Source organism: Heterodontus francisci, chromosome 10 (assembly GCF_036365525.1).
Source record: "Heterodontus francisci isolate sHetFra1 chromosome 10, sHetFra1.hap1, whole genome shotgun sequence".
Lineage (NCBI taxonomy): Eukaryota > Metazoa > Chordata > Chondrichthyes > Heterodontiformes > Heterodontidae > Heterodontus > Heterodontus francisci.
The window spans coordinates 47,443,953-47,470,157 of record NC_090380.1 but is presented as its reverse complement, the minus strand read 5'-3'; the positions used below and the strand labels follow the sequence as shown (position 1 = coordinate 47,470,157).

The 26,205-nt window shown below is 43.1% G+C and overlaps 1 protein-coding gene across 7 annotated transcripts in view; it reads right to left on the bottom strand.

Annotated features, from left to right (window-relative positions):
- The window catches only part of dmd (dystrophin), a 1,950,296-nt gene that overhangs the window by 1,071,590 nt on the left and 852,501 nt on the right, over window positions 1-26,205 (bottom strand). For 6 of the 7 annotated variants that reach the window (XM_068040560.1, XM_068040554.1, XM_068040555.1 and 3 more), the window contains 4 exons: window positions 22,378-22,506; window positions 20,247-20,417; window positions 13,108-13,218; window positions 2,104-2,220 (listed from right to left, as the gene is read on the bottom strand). In XM_068040560.1, coding sequence (XP_067896661.1) covers window positions 2,104-2,220; window positions 13,108-13,218; window positions 20,247-20,417; window positions 22,378-22,506 — 528 coding nt within the window. The remainder of the gene's footprint in view (window positions 1-2,103; window positions 2,221-13,107; window positions 13,219-20,246; window positions 20,418-22,377; window positions 22,507-26,205) is intronic. The other variant, XM_068040558.1, reaches the window with a different exon arrangement.

The window sequence follows — 26,205 nt, the reverse complement described above, 5'->3', positions numbered from 1 at the left end:
AAGTGAGAGGGTGGTGAATCTTTGGAATTGTTGTGGAGGCTCAGTCATTGTATATGTTCAAGACAGAGATCGATAGATTTCTAGATATTAAAGATATCAAGGGACATGGGGATAGTGCAGGAAAAGGCATTGAGGTAGATGATCAGCCATGATCTAGTTGAATGGCGGAGCAGGCTCTAGGGGCTAAATGACCTACTCCTGCTCCTATTTCCTATGTTGCTATTGTTGGGGCCTATAAACTACTCCCACCAACGTTTCCTGCTCTTCGTTGTTTCTTGTCTCCACTCATACTGATTCTACTTGCTGCTCTTCTGAGCCAAGATCCATCCTCACTACTGCCCTATGTCACCCTTTATTTTCAGGGCTATTCCTCCACTCCTTTTCCATTTTGTCTGTCTTTTTGAAATGTCAAGTACACTGGAATATTTAGTTCCCAAGCTTGGTCACCATTCCGCTACGTCTCTGTAATGCCTATTCAATCAAACCCATTTATCTCTATTTGTGCCATTCATTCATCTATCTTGTTGTAAATGCTTTGTGCATTCCAATAAAACATCTTTAATTTTTACTTTTTACCATCTTCCCCTCATTTGACTTTATTCACTGACACTTTTACTCTTAAGCACTTTGTCACTTGCTGTCACATTCTGCTTATCTTTACCCAAATTGCTACACTGCTCTATGGCTTGACCTTTGTCTTTAGATTTATAAATTTCCCCTCAACTGAACCCCGACCCCACCGTACCAATTTTTAGTTCAAAGCAACTATCTGCAACCCTGGTTATACGATTCGCAAGGACACTGGCACCTCCCCTGTTTAAATAGAGCCTGTCCCAATGGAACCGCTCCCTCTTTCTTCTGGTACCAATGTCCTATGAATCAAAATCCCCATCTCCCACACCAGTCTTTGAACCGATCTGTTTGACCTTATGCCAAATTCTCCAAGTTCTTCTCCAGATGCGAGGAGATGCCTTTCACCCTGGCACTAATAGGCAACACAACGTTCGGAACTCACAGTGGCAGCTGCAGAGAACAGTATCTATCCCTCTGACTGTCCCCCTACCACTACCACATTCCCTTTCACTCCCCTCACTTGAATGGCCTCCTATCACAGTGCCATCACTGTTTATTCATCCACTCTGCAAACTTTGCCCTCATCCACACAGGTATCAAGAACCTCATACTTGTAGGATAACGGCAAAGGCTGAAGTTCCTCCAGCACTGCATCTGGGGTCCACTTATCTGTCTGACTCACAGTCACATCCTCCTGTCCATGACCACTAGCCACACCTGCACCACTACCTAACCGAAGGAGTGTGACTGCATCCTGGATCATAGTGTCCAGGTAACTCTCCCCCCTCCATGATGCCCAACAATATTGAAACTTTATTTATTTATTTAGAGATACAGCACTGAAACAGGCCCTTCGGCCCACCGAGTCTGTGCCGACCAAGAACCACCCATTTATACTAACTCCATATTCCCTCCCACCTACCTACACTAGGGGCAATTTACAATGGGCAATTTACCTATCACCTACAAGTCTTTAGCGGTGGGAGGAAACCGGAGCACCCGGCGAAAACCCACGCGGTCATAAAATTGGTGGTGATGTACTCTTCAGAGCTGTTGTGAAAAAAGGCAGAGCATCACATACTGATGTTGATGAATGCAGATGAACAGCATGTGTGATATAAACAAATATATGTCACCTAACCAGGCGACTCAAATAAGGTTGCGACATGTTTATTTCTGTTGAAACACATAAGGATATTTAAGAATTTCATACTTGCACTTTCACATTCTAGTGCATTGGTACATCTAGGAGCTCCTTTAAATTCACAGGTCCAAGTTTCTGAAGCATGAACTCTGAACTAAAGGAGTCAGTGTTGAGAAACGACTGATACAGCATTTTGTGAACAGTGACATCTAGTGACAGAATATCAACTCTATACCAGCTTTCATTTTTCATTATGTTGAATACTATTCAATTTAGACACCTTGAATCATTTGCATAATGTCCAGTTGTAAGGTCAGCCATTAACTAGGCATTTGGTCACATAGCGAGACCTCATACTGCTACTGTTCAACTTCTACTCAACTAACCATCTCTTTCTCAAAATCCCCTTCCTTCAGATTCTCTCCTTGTTGTATTTCTGCTTCCAGTTCATCCAGCATTTGCTGAATATTTGTATCAAACTGCTCCAAATCCTTTGGCGATACCTGGAGGATAAGAAAATACAATTATTAATTTTTATTTGCAAGCACATCTGCCTCCAAATGATCCCTTTCTCAGTAAAAACTGCACGTGACCTACAGACTCTATTGAAAATATATAGAATATTTCAAACCATACATTCCTTATACACACAGGTTTTTACGTCTGTTTATGATTCCTGGCATAATTGAATACAGTGATTTCAGTTCAGAATCGGAAGCAGTCACTTCAAAATCCTCTTTTCCAGTGCAGTTGCAGATCATTACCATTACAGGGTCGCCCAGTTAGGCTAGCAGTGGATGTTCATTACATCCAAGAGAAACATGCATTCTCGCCTCCCACTGCATCAAAAATCAAAGTGTGAATGATTCCATCAATCATGCAAGGTTGCAAAAACAGTAACCAAAGCCGAGAAACAAAGCCAGGCAGATGCTGTTATTTCTCTTAAAAGGACACCTTTATGACTTGGAATCAGTATTGAATATGCTCATGAAAAAATGTATGATCACCCACCTTACAGGCTGCATCTACACAAATTGTAAGAGTATCACCCAGTGAACTATATTCTGGGCAATTCACATGCAGAGCTCACACATGAAAATGTCATTATCGATAGATAGTGGCTCACATGGCAGCTGATATTCATATATGATGGTTCAAGTCAGTTTCAAATATAAAACTCACCAAAATAATAATGCATCTATACCACTAAATGGAGGAGACTTTCGGAGTGGGTAGCAAATAGGTGGGATATTGGATCCTATGGCACACTACCAATTAAAGAAACTCAATGTGCAGGCAAAAGTTTGAGATAATTGATGGAGGAACCCAGCATCTGAGCTGAAGTAGGCCATTCAGCCCTTCACGCCTGCTCCACTATTCAGTAAGATTATGGCTGATCTTGTGCCTCAACTCCATTTTCCCTCATTATTCCCATATCCCTTGATGCTTTTAGCATCCAAAAATCTATCAATCTCTGTCTTGAATATACTCAATGACTGGGCACCCCCACCAGGGGAAACATCCCCCTATCAAGTCCCTTAAGAATTTTATATGTTTCAATAAAATCACCTGTCATTCTCCTAAACTGTAAGGAATATAGGCCTAGTCTGCTCAATCTCTCCTCACAAGACAATCTCCTCATCTGCTGAAATGGAGGGGAAGCTGCACAGAGGCTGGCCCTATTTGCCACTGCACCTTCCTCAGAAGCTCACTTTTTAACATGCCTGGAAGGCACTGGAACCAGGCTTGAGGCCACAAAGACTGCCTATGTTGGACATAATGTGCATGTTCTTACAGAAAATAATGCAGCTCTGCATCTGGCTTTCTGTTACACCAGACCCATGAAGTCAGCTCACTGCATTCAAGTGTGACAATTCCTGCAAATATGATTGGTGGAAGGAAGCTTGGCAAGTGCGGCCAATCACAGTTTAATGGCTGACACGTGAATACTTTCAGGATATGCCAAAATGATTCGTGTTTCTGAGGACCCATCCAGCATGATGGTTAGTCAGGCCTTCACATGTGTCTGTCAACTGACTTGATGTCACAACCAACCTTGAAAGTTGAAGCCTCCAGTCACATTGGATGCATGTGGGGGTTTTAAAGCCCTGAAACATGACGGTGTGTGGGAAACCCAACATGTTCCTACTCTCTTCCACATTAAACAGGGGCACACTTGGAAGCGAGCGGGAAACTCCTTGAAGGTGTTGGGTCAGATATTTAAATATGTTGAATACCAATTAAGTGGCAATTTAACCTTCTATTCAGGCTTTAAAGCTATTGCGCTGATTTCCCGAGCTTTGTGGATCTTGCCAGGGTGCACAGCAGGAAGTCGTTGATCAATGAAATTGATATGCTTAAAAGTGTTTAAATAAAGAAACAGAACAGCTGTATTCATGCCTATGGGAAAGGCTTGGCCTCTCAGGACTTGTATTGACAGTGCGATTTCCCTGATTTACAGGACAGGAACAACTTTTTGGAGGTCATTTGACTGAGCTTATTGTAAACTTATCCAATCTCACCCTTTGCTGCAGAATGGGTGCAGCTTATGCAGCCATTCTGAAGAGGAACAGGAGGACTAGCAACACCAACACCAGCAGCAGCAACAGCTACAGCAGCTGCCTTCTCCGCAGGACAGAGGGGAAGGAAACAGAGTTGCAGCTCAAAGGAGGCGATACCCTGCCAAACAGTGTGTACAGACAAAGGATCAGCTTCCCTGACATGACTGAGTAACAGTGCCTCAGGAGGGTCAGATTCTTACGGCAGCTCAGGACCAGGTGGGCATGTGCTGCCAGCGGCTGTCAAGGTCACCACAGCCCTGAATTTCTTCACTTCTGACTCCTTTCAGGTATCAGCTGGGGACAGTTGCAGGATTTCACAATCTACAGTCCATAAATCCGTCTCCCAGATGCCATGTACACCAAGGCCACCCAATATGTGCACTTTGACACTGGTGAGGCCAGTCAGACACAGAGAGGTGAATTTTGTTCTGATGACAGGGGCCCAGCGGCAGACCAGAAGGTGGGGGGAGACCCCACCTCGACCCTCTGTTGAACCTCTATTGCAATTCCACAGCGGGCAGGCAATTAACTGCCTGCGCCGGTGACACTGTCCCATTAAGAGACAAGCTCCTGCCTCCAAGCTGCTGGCCAATAGGAGAGCCAGCAGCTCTGTACTACCAGCGACACCACTGGGAGCAGTGGCCACTGCTGATACTGCAGTGTCCAGAGACTCCGGGAAAGGTAAGTGGGGTCAGGGTCCTTCAGACAGGGTGGTGTTGGGTGGGGGTGGGGGAGGCGTGGCTAGTGACGGTGGAGGGGTTTTTCCGGGACGGATGGACGGACGGACGGACGGGGGGAGGATGGGGCAGATGTGGTGATTGCCGCCGGGAGTACACTCTCGGGGCCCTGAATTGCTCCCAAAGGAGGGCCCACCTCAACCCCACTAGGAGGCCGTCAGGCTTTATCTGACGGTGTCTCCCCATGGTGGCGGGCCCCTCTGTTGAATTCTATTGAATTGAAGTGATGGCAGGAAGAGGCCCTTGAGTGGCCATTAATTGGCCACTTAAGGACCTCAACTGGCCTGGAGCAGGAATACCACCCTTACCCTTCCCTGTCCCGGACTAAATTAGAAGGCATCGGGAAGGCAATGGACACTCCACCCCCCACCTTCTGATGCAATTTTATAGGCCCCCCCGCCTCCCTTTCTGTCCCAAGTGGGCCCATAAAACTCAGCCAGAGAGTTCCTGCTTTTGCTGCAGCAATTATATTTCCACAGGTTCAGTGGATTATGGACAGTGCACAATCAAGACACCATGAGATAATCCTGCAGTGTTCATCAACTGCAAGGGATTCCACTGCCTTAGTGTGCAGATCATTTGTGATGACCCTAAGTTTATTATGCACACGTGTGCAAGATTTCCTGGAAGCTGCCGTGACTCCTACATTCTGCGCCAGTCAAGTCTACCACAAGTGTTTACACCTTGGAGCAAACTGAGCAGATGGCTCCTTGGGGACCTGGCGGAGGGCCTAGCAGATGAAACCTGCCATGAGACTTGTCAATGATGCTGAGGAGAGGTACAACAGGAGCCACATCACCACAAGGCTGATCACTGAGCAAGCCATTAGCTTGCTGAAAATGAGATTCAGATGCCTTGAAAGATCTTGGGTCATTCTTCAGTGGGCACCAACAAGGGTGTCCAGAATGGTGGGGGTCTGCTGTGCCTTGCAAACATGACGCTGCAGAGATGAATGGAGCTTCAGGCGGAGGAAGCTCCAATGAGGAGGAGGAGGAAGAGGAAGAAGAGATGAAGGAAAAGAGAATGATGTTGCCAGGGCAGCTGCAGCTGCAGATCCGGCTGCCAGAGAAGCCCGCACTGGCATCGTGGAGGCCAGTAGCCCTGAATGCTGTGGATACTGCACTCCTCCAACACAATGCATTCCCACAGTCATCAATCACTCCATCACATGCAGCGTCCGCACAGATTCCACTCGGATATGCCATTCTGATGAATCATTTCGTCCATTGGTGAATCGGACTGCTGCAATGAAGAGGGAAAGGCATGTAAACAACTTTCTTCATTTACTATTTCACAAATAAAGCAACATTTATATAGTTCCAAACATACAAGTGAATCCCCTTGGGCAATTATGAAGTGCTCCTCTACCGCTTCCTGTGGCTTCGGCAGAGCTGGAGACAGGCTGCTCGTTCCCCTGCCCTGACAGCTGAGATGCCCATGGTGGACGTCCTCTGGATTTTGGAGCCCATGAAGGCCCTACCAATGACTGCCCCACCTGTAACTGTGCAAGGGGAGACTCATTCATTGGGGTAGGAGGCAGCATGTGAGCCTCTGTCTGAGGGGGGGGGGGGGGTGGTGGGGTGGTGCTTCAAGGATGAGAATTGGAAGTTCCTGAGAAGAGTACTCACTTCCATGTGTCCTTTCTTCATCCTCCCTCTCATGGCTCACCTGCACTTACCTCCAAGTAGAAAGCTGGAGACTACTTGGCTGCATGTCAGTGTGGCATTCAGCCACCAAAGTAATGCTTTGTTCAATGTTCTGTAAACTGGCAGTCAGTGTCCAGGCCATTGTTGTGGAACATCATGCCCTGCCTCATTCTCCATGCAGCTGGCCACTCTTTCAGTGGAGGTGGTTATCAGTGCAATGCCTGAGACATCATGGCACTCATACAAGAGATGTACTCCTCCATTTTCTGTGTAAGGGTGTGCACTGCCTCTGAGAATGCTGACAGAAGCATACACATTTCCCAGTGCTGCTCCACATGTTCCATTTTCATTGATGAACCCGAGGATCAGCATTTGCCTCCAACTGAGCAGAGTTTGCAGTGTCCTGTGCCCTCCGACAGGGACTCTCCACTGCTGTCCCCGTCTCCAGAGCCTGTTCCTGCTCAAATGTGATGTATTCTTCATCCTGTGCCACCCTATCTATTTGTGACGCTGGATCCCCTGGAGAATTGTGTATCTGAGCTGGTGGAGGGCACACAGGAGTCCTGTGACAGTGCATCCACAGAGTGCTGGTTCCCTTTTGAGGACTCCTCGGGTTCCTCCCTCATCTCTTCCATTCACAACAGTGTTGCACCTATGGGAGATGAAAGACATGAGCTAGTACTGAAGGGAGGTGAAATAGGGTTCCAAGTTAGCATTGCGCAGATCATAGCATTTAATGTGTGGGGACATCAATTCAACAGGAGTGACAGTTAAATGCCAAGTGGCAGTGCTTCATCAAATGCTCTCACCAGGTCTCTGGGCCACCTCCATCTCTCCATTGCCAGCAGCCAGTACTAGTGCCACCCTGCTGATCTCTAGGGCTACATCCTCCATCGCAGTCAGGGTGGCCATGGCTGCAGCTCCACCTCCAGTTCTCTGCCTCTCCCTGGAGTTGTGGACTCGGTTTTCCTGCCATGAGAAAAGGCAGAAAGTTATGAGTGTGAGAAGTGAACTGATTGTCGAGCATGAAGGGTGAACATTTGAGGAGTGTGACTGAGAGGAATGAGTGCAAGAGGGCAATAAGATGAGGGTGTGGTGTCTGTTGAGATGGAGATTTGAGGAGGAGGCTGGAGAGAAAAGAATGTGTGTGACAGCAAGGTGTGTCAGTCAGAAGCATGCTCTGCAGGAGATGGCTGCCAGTTGAAAGTTGTAGGACCTTACCAGACCTCATGAGGTCATTAAACCTTTTGGAGCACTGAATCCAGGTCTTAGGCACCATATACCTGCTGATCACATCCTCTGCTACTTGAAGCCATGCCTCCTTGGTGAGGCTGGCCAGCCTCCTGCTTCTGTCCACAGGGAAAAGGACTTTTGTGCTCATTGCATTCAACATGACCTCCAGCGATGAATCTGAGAACTGGGGGGAGCAGCCTTTTCACATCTTGCCTCGATTCTGCACCAGTTCCCTGCTTTCCACTTGTATCTTGAATGCTTCAATCAGTGCTGCCATTGAGAGACCTGCTGGGTTCCTTTAAATAAATTTGCTTCATTGTTTGTTTAGGCACGTCATCCCACCCATCTTCTCTGGTCAGGGAACCTGAGGTATGATGATGCTATGGCTCAGTGAAAAAGCCTCGGCAAAGCCCATTAATTAATCAAATGGATTCCTGACCCGGAAAAGGTCCCACCATTTCGTCAAGGACTAAATTGATAAAATTCTGCCTATTAATTCTTCATTAAAGCAGTGTGGACAGAGATGTGAAGGGTACGGATAGGTGGACACAGAAAACCTCTGACACAGCCTGACCTTCATTTTTCAGTCATCGTCATCCTCCTCTAAAGAGCTCAAATATTTGGGCATTTCCATTGGGAACTCTATTGGTGACACAGATAAAAGCTCTGGCGGTGGTGAGGGGGGGTTGCGGTGAGGCGCAGAAGAAAAATGACCTAAAGAACATCGTTTTCTTTCCTTTATATGCTTATTTTGAAAAGGATTGCCTCGTAAGATGCTTTCCTGATGTTTTCTGCCCTGTGAACATCACTGTCAACACCTTAGACTCCTCAGAAATCTGAAAAAGGGAAGTGAAAACCCAGACTAAATAAGACACTTCTTGATACATTGTGTAATCTAACCAACTCTACAGAAGGCACAAACCTGGCTATATTTATGGGGATGAAAGAACCCATATGAAGAGCCTGGTGAAATGACTCTGGCTCTGGGATTTGGCCTGATAACAGTGCAGCAGACTATGCACAGCATCAACTATCTGCAAAATCATAACAATATTTTCAAGTGTGAGCTCAGTGCTTGGTTTTCCCAGAAACTTCCAGGAATATTGCATTTGAAAAAAAACAGTTTTGATATAGTACCTTTGTAGGTCAGCAATAAGTGCAAGCTAAAACAATATTGCAAGTCCTGCTGGGAATGTAATGGCACATACAACTGTATTAGTAGTGCTTGAAAGGAAGTCAAATACCATTGGTTAATAAAATGCAAAGAGAGAGAATATGAGAGAATGAGAGACAGAGGTACATCATGAACCCACAACAAATTCATGTGTAGACTGAGGTTAGGTTCTATGCACGCAGCATCTCATCAGGGATAGCACTAAGTAAATGAATCAGAACTGCAGGCCTACTTTGAGACTGATTTTCCATCTGTGCATTCTGTATTACCATAAAAATATGAAACTTGAATTAGTGTTTTTTTGTCAGTATTTTAGTCTGTCTTTCTAATCACAGCAAGTTCCACTTTCCCATTACATAAACAAAGTCTATATAATCATCGGCAAGTGTACAATATAGCACTTTGGGAATTAAAGATTAAACAATTAAATCATCTGAAATGAGTTTATCCAAATTTATTATGCAAGATGATGTCGTACACTGGGAACCCAAATAAATCCAAGTCATGGCGACATTTGGAAACATGGAGAGTTACCAAATCGAACCACTGATTTGTAATTTAGAGATAATTTGAAAAAACAAATCATAAATCTAGCATTTTGGCAACATTGCACCTCTTTAGCTGTGATTCCTTCCAAATTTGTGGACAATTCTATTGGAAAACTTCAACTCCTAGATGAATTGTAAAAGGAAATGGTTTGGCATTGAGATTGAGGATTCTAATAATCACAAAACAACATGCTTGTTACAATTTGCAGCTGAGTGCAGAAATGCATTACAGTGGTTCAGATGTAAAATTTTTAGTCCTGGTTGACCACATTTACTGCCCTAATCCACCAGCTGAGAAGAGACAGTATTTCCCTCGGGTGGCTACCACAAACTGTATTTCAAACTTTAAAGATTCATAAAATATATATCTCATATCTATTACACACTGCAGTTCTCTTTTCAAAGTGCCACACCATTCTCAAATGAATCACTGTAGTGTGAACATTGTAATAGCCAGTTGATGCTTCTGCCCAAGTGGGATCATTGCAGTTTTAGGAAGGATTGTGAGGGGGGGGGGGGGGGGGGGGGAAGGTAGTGGGGAAAGAGAGCTCTGGTGAGCCATAGGTGACTTTCAATATATATTGAAGAAAAAGAAACACAATGATAGCATAATATTGCTTTCCAACTCAAATGAAAAATAAGGGGATAAATCTGACAAATAACTTTACAGGGTGATGCTGAATCTTTCAAAAAAACTTCTGAAAAGCTCTGGTCCCCATTTTTAAGCCGAGTAAACCAATAAAGGGAAAGGTTGTCTCTCACTGATAAATGCCACTTTCAGCAATAGGATTTTGTTCCAGAACAAGAGAGACATCTTTTAATCGCTCATACTGATTACTAATTCCTGAGGAAAGCTTTCTCAAAATAGTAGGCCAGAAATTAGCTTACTGAACAGTGTAGAATGGTAACCAAATGAATGGAGTTTTCTTTACCATTTACAATGCAGCATATTTTCAAAACCTTAGGTCTATCCCTGTGAAAGAGCACGTCGAATTTGAAACCTTGTGACTTCTTGCCTGAGAAAGGCCAGGAAAAGGATAGGGATGCAGAGAGGAACCATAGGTTGAAGTAGAACGAACAGTTGATAAACTAGTCAGTCGGTAGGTTTCCTTCAGTCCCTGAGTCGATTTTTGTTGACTTTCTAGAAGCTTAAGCTTCACCAAAAGAAGCAAGATAGTGAGGAGGGTAATAAGAGATGGGAGTATATCATTTAGATAAGTCATGTAGAAACTTTTAAGCATATACAAAAACACAAAGATAAAGATATCTAGTGCAAACAGTAAAACTGCTATACAAAAATTGAATGGAATCTGGTGTTTTAAAATCTTCTTTGTATTTGAACAAATAGTGAAAACTATCAGTTTGTGCTTCAAGATCAGATTTGCAACAAATGAGAGGCCTGACTGAGAAAGTCTATCAATGGGACCAAGTACTCATATAATGAGAACATTTTACCTTAGGATTCTTAAGGAAAGATTTCCTCCATTCTACATTTGTAGCTAAATCATAAGTTTGAGTATTAATGACATATTAATAAATATGCTTAAAAAACAAATCTGCTTCATCAGTTTCTCTGCTGTAAGTTGAAAAAAAGCACACTCAGGCTATTTACATGACATTGCTGGATTATGACATACAAGTTTGTTGGGAATATGTACCTTTTTTATCCTTTTAAAATACATTAGCATTACTACTCTAATTGAGAAAAATTACTACGAGTATTTACAACACAGAAAGAAGCAATTTGGCCCAACATATCCACACCAGTTTTTGTGCTCTCCTCTCACCTTTCTTCATTTAACCCTCACTAACATATCCTTCGACTGGTTTCTCCCTCACGTCTTTGTCACGCTTCCCCTTAAACGAATCTATGTTAGTCACTCCAACTCCTCTTCATACTCTTCAAGTTCCGCATTCTAACTACACTCTGGGTAAATAAGTTTTTCCTGAATTTCCTATTGGATTTATTAGTGACTATCTGATATTTATGGCCCCTAGTTCTGATCTCCTCGGCAAGTGGAAAGATTGATTTTCCTTACGTCTTCTCTATCAAACCTTATCATAACCTTAAAGGCCTCTATCAGGTTACCCCAGTCTTCTCTTTTCTAGAGAAAAAAAAACAGCTTATTCAATCTTTCCTGTTAAGTATAACATCTGGTATCAATCTAGTAAATCTTTTTTTGCACCTTCTCCAGTGCTTCTATATCTTTTTACACTATGAAGACCAGAACATTCGGTGAACTCCAACAGATGCAACCAAGTTTGTTACAGACTGAATGGAATTTCTCTGGTTTTCAGTTCTATCCCTTTAGAAATGAACACCCCATGCTTTGTTTGCTATCTTTATATTATTAACCTACATCACTATTTTTAGTGATCTGTGTATCTCTAAGCCCATATTTCTCTGCTCCTCTACCCATTTAGACACACACTTTCCAAGGAACACATGGCCTCCCTATTCTTCCGACCAAAAGGTACCACCTCACACTTGTCTATATTGAAGTTCATTTTCCAATTACATGTCCAGTTTAGTAATATCTTCCTATATTTTATCACATTACTCCTGTGTATTAATTACACCTGGAAATTTGGTGCGTCCACAAATTTTGAAATTGCACTTCTGATTCCCGAGTTCAAATCATTTATATAAATAGTGAACAACAGTGGTTCCAGCACCAATCCTTATGGAACACCGCTTCGTACCTTTTGCCAGCATGAGTAACTACACTTAACTTCTACAATTTGTTTTCTGTTTTGCAGGTACTTTACCTATCCAATTTCTCAGATTCTTCACATTGTTTTGCCATAGTACTGTTTAAAAAGTACAATGTCCATCACTGAAAGCTGATACTGGTATGTTTATCAGATATGAATTACACAATATCTCTATTTAGTCTATGCTAAGATCTGGACAACTTGACCAATGAGGATACAACCACATATCAGTCAAGAAAGGACTGTGTTGCTCTACTCAAATTACCAGACTGCATCAGGGGAGGAGAGTTCAAATAAATCTAAGAATAGGATCTCACTATCAGGTCTGTCTTAAAAATTAAATGTTTTCAAATAAAAATTAAACTCACTTTGTCCTCACTAAGCAGATAATTCAAGAATCACGTTTCTTTGTTCAACTCAATTTTTTTTGCCTAGCTTTAAAAACAGGACCCCTGTGAGGGAAAATAATCCCAATCACAGCTATTCTTTGTTCATCAGGGCAAGTATCACAACAATTACTTTGAGAGCGGAGATCAGAATGCGAGACTGATATGTCAGAAGGCACAGTGCAGTTCACACCTATCCTAGAAAACAGCAGATGCTCTTCAAACATTCATATTTAATTGCTAATGACATCCATTAACCCAAAGTCTGTGGTTTTGTACATCCAGTGAGCAGCACTGTGCCATCATTGGACCAGCATGTCATTCCTTTCACTCAGCCGATGTTCTACTTTGCTTTAACCAACCACTGTACCAGCTGTTAACCCATCATACCTGCTGCTGTACCTTTTGCTGCACAGCGAGAAAACTCTTCTGGTTTTTCAATTCTTCAGGGTCCATCCCGAATGTAATCGGGGAAACAGATAAATGCTCCAGTGCTGGTTGCTGAAAGGTAAGCATGTGAGGAAAAGGAAGTATAACTAAGAATTGATGTAAGAAGAATGAGGAACCATATAAAGCAGGCACAATAAATTCACTGTTTATACACTTCAAAAAAACTCTATCTTCAGCACCCCCCACTTTTATCACAAAAAATAACTCTTTGCTGGATTCCCATAAATACACTTCAGCAAGTTTTTTTAAAAACCCACACTTTTAAAACACGTCGGCATTTAGGAGAAAATAAATTAGGTAGTTATGGACCAAAAGCAAAATACAGCAGAAGCTGGAAATCCAAAATAAAAACAGAAAATGCTGGAAATACTCTGCAGGTCAGGCAGCATCTGTGGAGAGAGAAACAGAGTTAACAGGCTGGATTTTATGCACCCGTTGCTGGGAGCAGCAGCGGGCAAAAAGAAATGATGCTATGCCGCCGCGATCTTCCTCGTGGCGGCCCACAATAATATGCCGGTTGGGATGTTCCCCCGTGCTCCCCCCCCAAATCATGTGGACAGGGCCAACTCTCTGACGCCAGCAATGGCATCAGCTGCCTACGCACAGGCGCTGGCGCCATTTTTAAAGCCCTGCCTGCTAACTTAAATTTTTAAAGTTACAGCCCCTCCATTGTACAGATTAAAAATCTGCCGCCCCTTTCCTACCCCTCCCCCCATAACAATAAAATTAATTATTTACCCTCTCCCCCACCAAAGCACTTACCTTTCACACTTGACCTTTCCCCCCCAAAACTGAACACAGTGCACAGGTCACCCCTTCCCACCATCATTACACTAATGATGTAAATTTGACCCTGCCCTCCCCGGCCCCCACCGCACTAAAAATCTTACATTGCCCCCTTCCTCACCACTGCAGTGCCTGCTTTCCCCAGACAGGAAAGTGAAGGCGCACGAGTGCCGGCCGCCGCTCAGAAGATTGCGGCCCGACGGTAATATTGGAGTCAATTTCATTTAAATGTATGCATTCTGCTAATTTGAATATTTTAATCTGCGTTCCGCCACTCAGTGGCCGGGGGGAGGGGGTGTGGAGGCCGCCACGGAGCCTCGCCGCCAACAGGAAGATTGGGCCCGGTCCTCCCGATGTTGGGCTTCATGGCGGGCTGTTGCTGGAACGATCTTCTGGCCCACCCCTGCCATGGAGCCCGACGTCGGGAGCTTTGTAAAATCCGGCCAGTGTTTCAGGTCAACGATCTATCAAAAGTCACAAATCTGAAATGTTAACTCTGTTTTTCTCTCCAAAGATGCTGCCAGTCCTGCTGAATATTTCTAGCTTTTTCTGTTTTTACAGATAGTTGTGGTGTTCGATCTTGTTTCCAAATTCAACCAATATGATTTAAGACTAGCTTGTGCTTTATTTATAACGAACATTTATATATTTATAATTAATTTTTAAATATTTTACTTCTGATTACAATCAGGCTTCAGTTGACAAAGGCCTTAAAAATAACAGCAGAAACAGAGACATGGGTTAGAACAACAAAGAACAAAGAACAGTACAGCACAGGAACAGGCCATTCGGCCCTCCAAGCCTGCGCCGATCTTGATGCCTGCCTAAACTATCACCTTCTGCACTTCCGGGGACCATATCCCTCTATTCCCTTCCTATTCATATATTTGTCAAGATGTCTCTTAAACGTCGCTATCGTATCTGCTTCCACCACCTCCCCTGGCAGCAAGTTCCAGGCACTCACCACCCTCTGTGTAAAGAACTTGCCTCGCACATCCCCTCTAAACTTTGCCCCTCTCACCTTAAGCCTATGTCCCCTAGTAACTGACTCTTCCACCCTGGGAAAAAGCTTCTGACTATCCACTCTGTCCATGCCACTCATAACTTTGTAAACCTCTATCATGTCGCCCCTCCACCTCCGTCGTTCCAGTGAAAACAATCCGAGTTTTTCCAACCTCTCCTCATAGCTAATGCCCTCCAGACCAGGCAACAGCCTGGTAAACCTCCTCTGTACCCTCTCCAAAGCCTCCACGTCCTTCTGGTAGTGTGGCGACCAGAATTGTACGCAATATTCTAAGTGTGGCCTAACTAAGTTAGTTAGGGCTATACAAATAGCTAAGTTAAAGTACATGGCTTCGCAAGTAGAATGCAAAGATGGTGATAACATTCCTGTATAGCTCCCACTGCTGCACAAAGCATGTTCACAGGCCTTTGCCAATTTTACTCTGTGACCAATGTCTGGGAAATGCCTGATAGAAATTGGGTACGGACTTTGGAGATTAAATTGGATAGTCCCCAAAAACAAGCATGAGGATCACAATACATGATTAGCCTGTGCCAGTTGATTGCAATGCAGGAAGCAAGCTACTTTGTGCTGCCCTGTTGATTAGGCTGATTGCTGCCTGCAGCCAGCACTAACTACATTGTTCATTAGTTACATGGATCAGCAGGAGGCCCCAAATCATAATTTGCTAGCAGATTTTAAAGCTAGTCTGTACCTCTTAAAGGGGAGATGTTGGCAGTTGTGCAGGAGGTAAATCTGACCTGGGAAACCATGAAGGGGACAACATTGGTGCGAACAGGCTCCCAGGTTTTCAGACACTACACTGGATGTGCTGGTAGAGGGAGTGGAAAGAAAGAAAGATGTCCCTGTATTCATAGGGGGCCAGGAACCCTTTTCAAATGACAATGGGAGCAAATAGCCATGGAATTCAATGCCAGGAGTCAAACCCCCACTTAGCATTGCTGCAAGACTCACACCCACATTTCACAGCGTAACACACAGCCAGCTATTCAACCATGACAACTACATCATTCAAACAGATTGCATGACACTCACTGACATACTTCCTTCTCTCATGCAGGACAACATGGTGCACAACCGGAGGCACCAGGAGCTAACCTGAGGGGAACGGACGCGCCTGCATCTCCTAGCCCCACATAGAGTAGACAGTGCTGACCATTATTGCAATGACAACTGCTGAGCCTATGGCCTACAGAGGGCTGAATGAATTGAAGATTACAGTACCTCATACCTAATCCTCCTTCTCACATCCTACTTCCTCCTCATCCCACAATCACTTCTAATTTGGAATCTGCAGATGGTGCAAGAATGCACCTCTTACTTTCTCTCCTCTCCACACCACAACCTTACCCTTGTGCCTTTCTCCTTTCAAATATCCAAGAACTGCAACATGGCCAGGCACTGGAGGAACAGCAAGAAAGCAGTGAAGCAGTGATAATGAAGAAACACCATCACTAGATTTCACACTCACAGCCACCAGCTCAGATACTGACTGCTTGCAATTTAGAGGATAGTGTAGAGGTGGGGTCTGCATGTGGTGAGGCATGAGCGGCCAACTGTCAGTGAAGGGGGCAAGTACCAGCTCCCCAAAGGGCAAAGTCACATGGAGGACTAGATGTGCACTTCAATGGGACAGACTGCAGAAGAGAGCTGATAGGTATCCACAGTGAAATGATTGGTGCATGGGGAGGTCTGCCAGAAAGCCTGCAGTCAGTGTCCAGGAGCATGGAGCAATTCAGCACCAATTTGGCAAATGTAATTCAGTCGCTTTGTGCATTCCCTTAGTGCCTGTCTTCCGTGTGTCTTTGCCTTGCTTAGTGCTCCTATGCAGTGCTACTCCAGTGGCTGGTGGAAGGCTGCTGAGTTTCAGTGGAGCAGGCTGCAGATGGCCTTGCAGGGCTTTGCACAGATCTTGGAGCCCATCCATTCAAGCATGGAATTGGTGGCAAACTCCATGAGAACACCTGTAGACCCAACCATGATGCAGCGTCTGGTGGAATGTCTCAGCTTCCATTACAGCACAAGCAGCTTCCACCAGAAGTCTGAGTGTTGCAGCGGAAGCTCAGATGGAGGTCCTACAAGTTCAGCTTGCTGCCATCATGGCTGTGGATACCAGTGTTCAAAGGGATTTGCAGAGTGTCATGGCAGTCCAGCAATCTGTCCTCCAACAGATTACTGAGGTCCTGCCCAGGTAGAGTGGCAGTATCAAGTACAAACCAGCTGTCCTCTTTCAGGAAGACAGCATTTGTCCTGCTACCGCTGCCACTCTACCAGTGCCCTTGCTGTTGCCTGTCAGCCCAGATTGCTGCTGCCCATGCTAAGATGGTGCAGTCCACATCTGGGCCTTCTATGCCCATAGCTGCTTGAATTTGTCCTGCAAGGCTAGCCACAGTCTGCTCCACTGAAAGTCAGCAGCCTTCCACCAGCTGCTGGAGTAGCACTGTATAGGAGCACTAAGCCAGGCTAATGTACACACAAGACAGGCACCTAAGGGACCAAACAAAGTGATTGGGTTACATTTGCATGCAATATAGCATTATTTGATTTATAAATTTTGTTTGTAAGTTTATTTTGTGGCAATTTGTTTTTGCATTGTGGCCAAGATGACAATGTGATGATCAATGACAGTGGGAAAGTAAGCAGCAGGACTGATGGTGAATGGAGAATGGGGGTTGCACTTGCTGGTGTCTCACCCGCAGCATTTCATCACATACAGCCCAGGCAGAACGAGACTGTATTGGTTGCCTCCACCCTTTCTTGGTTTCTCATCCTCCTCCTTCCTCTTCTAGCATCTTGTCTGCATACTTTTGGTGGGCATTAGCTGCATGCATGCTAATGCCGTCACCAATGAGGTCTGGCACAATTTGTGGCAGAAGTGTGTGCACACACATCAGATACCATTTTGGTCCCCAAACAGCACTTACAAAATGGGTGTTAGCAAGCCCAATTTCAAGCCCCCATTTCTGATTCTCTCCCCCATCCCCAACCCCACTGCCCCCTCCCCCCTCCAAAGAATTCCTGATAGCCTTATTAGCAGAGAAATGGGCCATTCAGTCCAACTGGTCTATGCTGCTGGTTATACACCACATGAGCCTCTTCCCACCCAGTTTAAACGGGGAAGTCACAATAAGGCAAACCTGCATACTTTCACTTTATTATGTACCAGAACTCCAACATATTGCGATCTACAGCAGACACACTGCTCATATTTCATGAAGGAAAGCACATATCAGGGGCTAGTTAATGCCTTACTAAGAATTTTCATCACACAACCATAGCCTTACACTTTATTCAGGAGTTAAAATCATGACTAATCACATGTCCCTCTGCTCTAACTCAATATTGCCTCTGACTTCAAAACAGTGGCGATGTGACCTCACTCATGTTACCCTAACTCAGTTGGTAGCTGGCTAAAATCTCTAAATCCTGGAGTGGGCCTTGAATATATGCAGTAAAATTCAACTTTGGCAGGGGCACAAATCTGACAGTAGCAAATTGGCTACCTGTTATAGAGCTTGCCTGATTTTCCTTTCCATTGAAGTCTAAAATATATAATTGGTGGCTGATCTGCTCCTGCGAAAGTTTAATTTTACTCATAATCTCAGTTGAGGCTTCAGTGTAATATTGAGGGAGCATGGTTTTGTTGAAAGTGTAACGCTTCAGAAAAGACACAAGACCAAGGTACTATTCAGTCATTAAGATGGGCATTAAAGATATCATGCAACTATTTGAAGCTCATTTAACTATTTGAAGAACAGCAGAGATTTTTTTCAGATGTCACATTCAATTCTCCTCCATCAGCCAAAACCATGAACAGATTCTCACCTCATTGTTGTTTGTGGGATCTTGCTACGTACAGAATTAATGGTGAATTTTTCTGTTCAATGACAGATTTGTGCCCCTGCCAAAGTTGAATTTTACTGCATATATTCAAGGCCCACTCCAGGATTTAGAGATTTTAGCCAGCTACCAACTGAGTTAGGGTAACATGAGTCAATTACTGCACTTCAAAGTAATTCATTGTATGTGAAGGGCTTTGTAATGTGAGCAGGTGCTGTATAATTATTAGCCTTTCTTTCAGTCTTCCCTCCCCATATCTTATCTTCACTCCAACTTTTTACACCCTTGACTTTATTCTGCACTGAAGGGCTTGGATCCTCAATTTGATTTCTCAACCAATAATCTCCAAAAAATAGCACAGTGAAACTCATGACAGGTAAATAGAGTGGCAAATCATAGACATCGTATTTTTTTAAAAGTCAATCAAAGCTATATTTTTAGAAATAAAAACTGGTAATTCACAAATTCACACACTGACTACATGAGAAAAATGTCCAGATTTTATTTTATGTGATTGTTACATACATCAATTGGAAAAAATTGTTAGTAGCTGAAAATTACATTTTAGGAATAATGTTAGTCACAATACTGAGTGCAAGTATGTATAAATGTTACAAAAACTGCGACGTTAATGGAAGTGAACTAGCAATTGCATTTCTGCACAGAAGCCAGAAAGAGAGTTCAACTCAGATAACGAGAATCAGTTGAAGAAGTTTCCAGCCCTCATCATCTAAATGTTTATGTCCCATATGGAAATCCTCAACAGCACGTCAAATGGAAGACAATTCCAGTGAATTAATCCCAAGAGGTATTTTAAGAGCTACTCATCCATGCCATGCATTGGTTAACAAAATGGTCAAAGATTTGTTCATCTTTATCATGCATCAGTTAATGGGAAATATTTCAGCAGCAATGCAATGAATATGGGTTTATGATGAGATGCAACAAAGTGCAGTTCCACAAGACCTGAACAGGACTATTCTAAAATTATTTTCATGTTTACGGTTATTTATGGAATATTAGACTGTCCATGTGAGAATGTCTAATGGTTAAAGCTCCGAAATTACACAGATATTATATGAACATTTGACTCATTTGGTTGAAACTGTCTCCCCTCTATTTAAGTGGAGGCTGTTTAAAATAAATGAGTCAATGTGGGAAATAGTGAAAAGCATTTCTGATGAACACATTATCTGTCATATACTATACTAGCATAACTCAGAACATATATTCCTGAAAACTCTGGCTAAAAATTATCTGCAATTAAATTTGTAAAGTTAAATAAATGAAAACGATTACTGGGATTTTTTTGTTGTTACATGAAGATCTCCTTGATACTCAAGTTAAAATTTAGTATCCAAAACAACAATTCCAGACTCTATTTAATATTAAGATGCATTTGATCTGCTCCATGGGCAGATCTACCTACCTTGCCAGTTTTTATTCTGTGCGAGATGGCATCAAACCTCTGATTAAGTTCTGACAGCTTAGGTTCCACTACCTCCCTGCAATGATCTCCACGATTTGTCATCAGCTCCAGGGCCTGGTCACGCACCGCATCCACCTTCAGTCTCATATCATTGAGTTCAGACTTCAGACGCTACAGTCAATGAGCAAGGCACACAGAGCTTAAGATCAGAGATGCAAATAAACACACAGAACAGGAACAAGCATCTTAAGGGCACAGAAAGGAAGAAGGATGAAAAGGAAGGAAGACAAAGTCTCATAATATCAATAAGCCAGAGATAGACTAGATTATTCATATTAACAGTTTGTCCCATTTTAAAATAGTAAGAAGGGTCCTGCTATGGTTCAGATTACAGTTTGAGACCGATACCTATTTAGCAAAATGTCAACAGTCATGTTTTATTGTGAACTCCACATAGCTCCCCAGTGCCAGAGAAAATGAAGTAATAATCTGGTATGAAGGTCTGCTTAAGTTTTAGCAACGAACCAACAGCATGTTAGAAAGATAAAAATGAGGGTGAAAACAAACTTTTTAAAACAAACATCACTTCTCACTGGTCAGTTCTGCTGCAGCCAATGTGAAACAAGTACAATATGAAACTGCCTAAATTCAATATCTTGGTAACTTCACACCAGAGTCAGAGGGCGTACTTGGTCTTCACCCCCTTGCAGGGCTGATCACCTGCCTTTTATAGAACGTATCAGATTATAACCCTAAAGTGCAGGCAAAAATCTAGACCAAAGTTGCGTTTCTGTGATGCTAACTGCACTCGGCTGGCTTTTAACCGTCAATGTATTAACAGTAACTTGACCTTCTGAGCTGTACACAAAATTTCCAGTGAAATTCTAAAATGTTTAAAATAATTTAATAAAGGAAAACTGTGACAAGCCATCCAATAACTGCTGCAGTAAAATTTTTAAAAATAGATTCACTTTCCTGTGTGCCGGTCACCTTGCCAAGATTTATATTACCTTTGTAAAATAGGAAATTAGACTTTTAAAAAAACAGGGGGTGTGGACTTCACTGGCAAGGCTACCATTTATTATCCATCCATAATTATCTGTGAGGAGGTGGTGGCGAGCTGCTTTCTTGAACTGCTGAGTGCGTTTGTAGCAGTTTTGCTAAAACTGAATGGCTTATTTAGCCATTTCAAAAGGCAGTTAATAATCACCCATATTGTTGTCTGAATGGCGTCACATATAGGCACAGGCTGGGTAAGGATGGCAGGTTTCCTTTCACTGAAGTATATTAATGAACTAGTTGGGGTTTTACAATATTCTGGCAGTTTGAGGATCACCACTAATTACACTAACTTTTTATTCCAGATTTATTGAATTAACTGAATTTAAATTCCCCAACTGCTGTGCTGAGATTTGAACTCGTATCTCTAGATTATTAGCCCAGGCCTCAGGATTACTAGTCCAGTAGAACCACGATGCTACCACATCTGACTTTGTCATATGAGCCATCTTTCTTCATCTATTCAACAGTAACACATCTTTGTTCCATTCTTAATATCTGATAAAATGGTTTATTGCTTCATCTATGATAATTTTTCCATTTTCTTTTTTCCCAGCTAAATTGATTATTGTTAGTAATGAGTTCATTCTTCAAACCGACTAGAATACAAACTGAATAAGCTCTTGAATTGCTTGATACAAAAAGCATTAATCATTCTAGTATCCTTCACAAATGATTAGATTTTATCAAAAAATAGGCTTTCATCACCCAACAGTGCAGACAGACATCAGAAGGTTACAAAGTGGCACTGTCAAAACATAGAAAACATCTTAGATACAGTGAGTCAATGAGAAAAAGTGTGTTTGTGAGAGAGGAGTACAATGCAAACCAATATTCATGGGAATGTGTCATTAGAACCCATCTTTTGTAACCTGATGTGAATTCAGTCAGCTTTACATGTGCAGGTGTTGTAAGTAGCATGGCTTACAACTGAAATGTTGCTGGAATTTAAATCTCTGTTCACATTCACAATCAGAAATCCAGTTCTAACAATGAATGTGAACATATTTACTAGCTTGGAAGAAAAGATCAATAACATAAAATTTAAAACTCTGAAGTTACTGTTTGTTACCTTCAAAACTTCCTCCTTCTGTCCAACTTTCTGTTTCTCAGATTCATCTAATAAGATTTCAGCACGATACATCCAGGTTGTGATGTGAGCGACCTTCTGGTCAAAGTTTTCCATTTGTTTCTGGTATTCCTGTGTTACAATTGAACATAAATAAGCGTTTTTTGGATTTAAAAAAAAAATCTGGATCATACTCAACATTTACTTTTTCCTCCCCCCGCCCCCCCCCCCCCCACCCCCCACCCTCCCTTCTTTAGTTCTCCCCAAGTCACATGCAACTTCTTGCTAAAATTAGGGACACATGATTTGCTCCCAGGCTTCTGCTGATTCTGTTCTTCAGTCAGTCAGTCTGAAAGTATACCTCAGTGGCCAGCAATGATGGGAAGCCATTGATGTACAGTGACCTAGAGGAAGGTTCCCTCTTTATTACATGGGATTCTGGGATTTGTACCAACGGTTTCGGGATTGCATTCTGCAATTCCATATGTTTGTCACTAGTTCCACTGATTTACAATAAATTAGTGATCAAATTCCAGCTTCATTCTATTCAAATTTCCTGATCTGTCACGTTTCCTGATGTTTCTGGGCTCATACCCAGCAGTTCCTTCTCCTTGGCGTTGTAAATCACAAATTAGTAGCCTTGACTGATAACTCGGATTTTCTACGCACAAGATTGAAGAGTTGCCATGAGTCTGAATCTGCTTTCCTCTACTCTCTGGCATAGAGCACTGGTTCTATGATATGCCACTTTTGTTGTGCCATCTTATAATTTACATTTTAAATGAACATCAGCCCTCTTATTAAAATATCACATCTATCATCACAACATTATTTTAGGGCTGCAAAGAATTTCAGTTACAATCTTCGGGATCAATTAGCACAAAGCATTTGAAAATAGAACAGATTCAATATCAATTATTAAAAACCTCAATCATTTTTATGTGAGAAAAAATAATTAGATGTGTTACATATTTTACAAAGCATGTCTGTTAATCAGATGCAATGATAATTCTTCCATAGGGTATTCAGCAGTAGGCCATTATACCACACATCAAGGGCTTTACACACAGCATGCTTCCATTTGTCCAGCTTCCAACATTCTGAATGGTTGATGGCATCAAGCTTAATTTAACTTCTGGCCAATAATTTTTGCTTGTCCAAGTATGCTGTAAAGATATTTATAGGACTCTATAGACAAGTCAATTGGCAAGTGATATGAACAATAATCAAGTGATCACAATAATTTCATTTTTAGCTTCAATGGCTAATGGGCGTATTTCCCTCAGGAATTTAACTTGAAAGAAAACGATTAACAAACAGGTGAGGAAGCTGGTACAATGCAATAACAGACGTTTCCTCCATTAGGACTGTTAAATTTAGTCTTGCTCATTACTTAAAAACAATCCAGGACAAATCTGAGGGGATTTTTTTTTCTGTTTGCTATGGCCTGTGAAGGTCTCAGTGAGAGCTTGTCCTGAGAAAAACATTCAGAATTCCATGGAGTAGGAAGTTGAGGATGTAAGTGGTAGGAGCGCCTGCACTAGCTGTTCAGATGACAACTGTTCTCCACACTCTGGAAAAAAAAACGGCTACCAGGGAAGGTGCTCTGTGCCTTATCAAACTGACATCTGCTTTCCACAAAGAAAATGATGAACACGTTGCTTGATGCTTCAGACAGGTCACCTCAGACATGCTCTGAGGTAAGGACAGGTACATATAAAAGCATGTGAAACATAGTTACAGCAATTTTCCTTGTCCTCTTCATTTTGCAAATCTTGGGATTGCCATTGGAGCCTTCAAAGGAATCCTCGTTCTGAGAGATTAGTTTACCGCTTTGCGGAACACCTCCACTCAGTCCACAAGCATGACCCCCGAGCTTCCAGTTGCTTGCCTTTTTAATTCACCACCCTGCTCACAATGCCCACATTTCTATCCTTGGCCTGCTTCAGTATTCCAGTAAAGCTCAGCACAAGCTTGAAGAACAGCACCTCATCTTCCGATTAGGCACTCTACAGCCTTCTGGACTCAATATTGAGCTATGGGAGAAATGCCGCGAACAACAGATGCCCCTCTATGTTGCTTTCATTGATCTCACCAAAGCCTTTGACCTCATCAGCAGACGTGGTCTCTTCAGACTCCTAGAAAAGATCGGATGTCCACCAAAGCTACTAAGTATCATCACCTCATTCCATGACAATATGAAAGGCAAAATTCAGCATAGCGGCACCTCATCAGACCCCTTTCCTATCCTGAGTGGCGTGAAACAGGGCTGTGTTCTCGCACCCACACTGTTTGGGATTTTCTCCTCCCTGCTGCTCTCACATGCGTTCAAGTCTTCAGAAGAAGGAATTTTCCTCCACGCAAGATCAGGTGGCAGGTTGTTCAACCTTGCCCGTCTAAGGGCGAAGACCAAAGTACGGAAAGTCCTCATCAGGGAACTTCTTTTTGCTGACGATGCTGCATTAACATCTCACACTGAAGAGTGTCTGCAGAATCTCTTCGACAGGATTGCGGCTGCCTGCAACGAATTTGGCCTAACCATCAGCCTCAAGAAAACGAACATCATGGGACAGGACGTCAGAAATGCTCCATCCATCAATATCGACGACCACGCTCTGGAAGTGGTTCAAGAGTTCACGTACCTAGGCTCAACTATCACCAGTAACCTGTCTCTCGATGCAGAAATCAACAAGCGCATGGGAAAGGCTTCCATTGCTATGTCCAGACTGGCCAAGAGAGTGTGGGAAAATGGCGCACTTACACGGAACACAAAAGTCCGCGTGTATCAAGCCTGTGTCCTCAGTACCTTGCTCTATGGCAGCGAGGCCTGGATAACGTATGTCAGCCAAGAGCGACGTCTCAATTCATTCCAACTTTGCTGCCTCTGGAGAATCCTTGGCATCAGGTGGCAGGACCGTATCTCCAACACAGAAGTCCTCAAGGCGGCCAACATCCCCAACTTATAAACCTTACTGAGTCAGCGGCGCATGAGATGGCTTGGCCATGTGAGCCCCATGGAAGATGGCAGGATCCCCAAGGACACATTGTACAGCGAGCTCGCCACGGGTATCAGACCCACCGGCCGTCCATGTCTCCGCTTTAAAGAAATCTGCAAACACAACATGAAGTCCTGTGACACTGACCACAAGTCGTGGGAGTCAGTTGCCAGCGATCGCCAGAGCTGGCGGGCAGCCATAAAGGCGGGGCTGAAGTGTGGCGAGTCGAAGAGACTTAGCAGTTGGCAGGAAAAAAGACAGAAGCACAAGGAGAGAGCCAACTGTGAAACAGTTTCGACAACCAATTTTATCTGCAGCACCTGTGGAAGAGTCTGTCACTCTAGTATTGGCCTTTATAGCCACTCCAGGCGCTGCTCCACAAACCACTGACCACCTCCAGGCGCTTACCCATTGTCTCCCGAGCCAAGGAGGCCAAAGAAGAAGATTGAATTCAACAATTTCAGAGCAAGACTGTTATTTTTTAAATTTTTTCTTTTTTTTCTTTTAATATTTTAGTTTGCTTTATTTTATTTTTTGACCACGTGCCTTGTCTTATACTTGTTTTTTGCTGTCGGAGAGAGCTGTTCATTATTCTGCCATTAACACTCTCTCTGGATTCATGCTTTGTCTTTTACTACACCTATTAGTACTTCCTTTGCCTTTTATTTTATGACATCCCTGTCATTTAATCTCTCCTGCCCTTCGCCTTACCTTTTGTTGTTCTTCCCCCCTCCCCCACTTTCACTTGCTCAAAACCCATTGCATTTCTAACCTTTTCCAGTTCAGATGAAAGATCACAGACCTGAAACATTAACTTTCTGCACAGTTGCTGCTA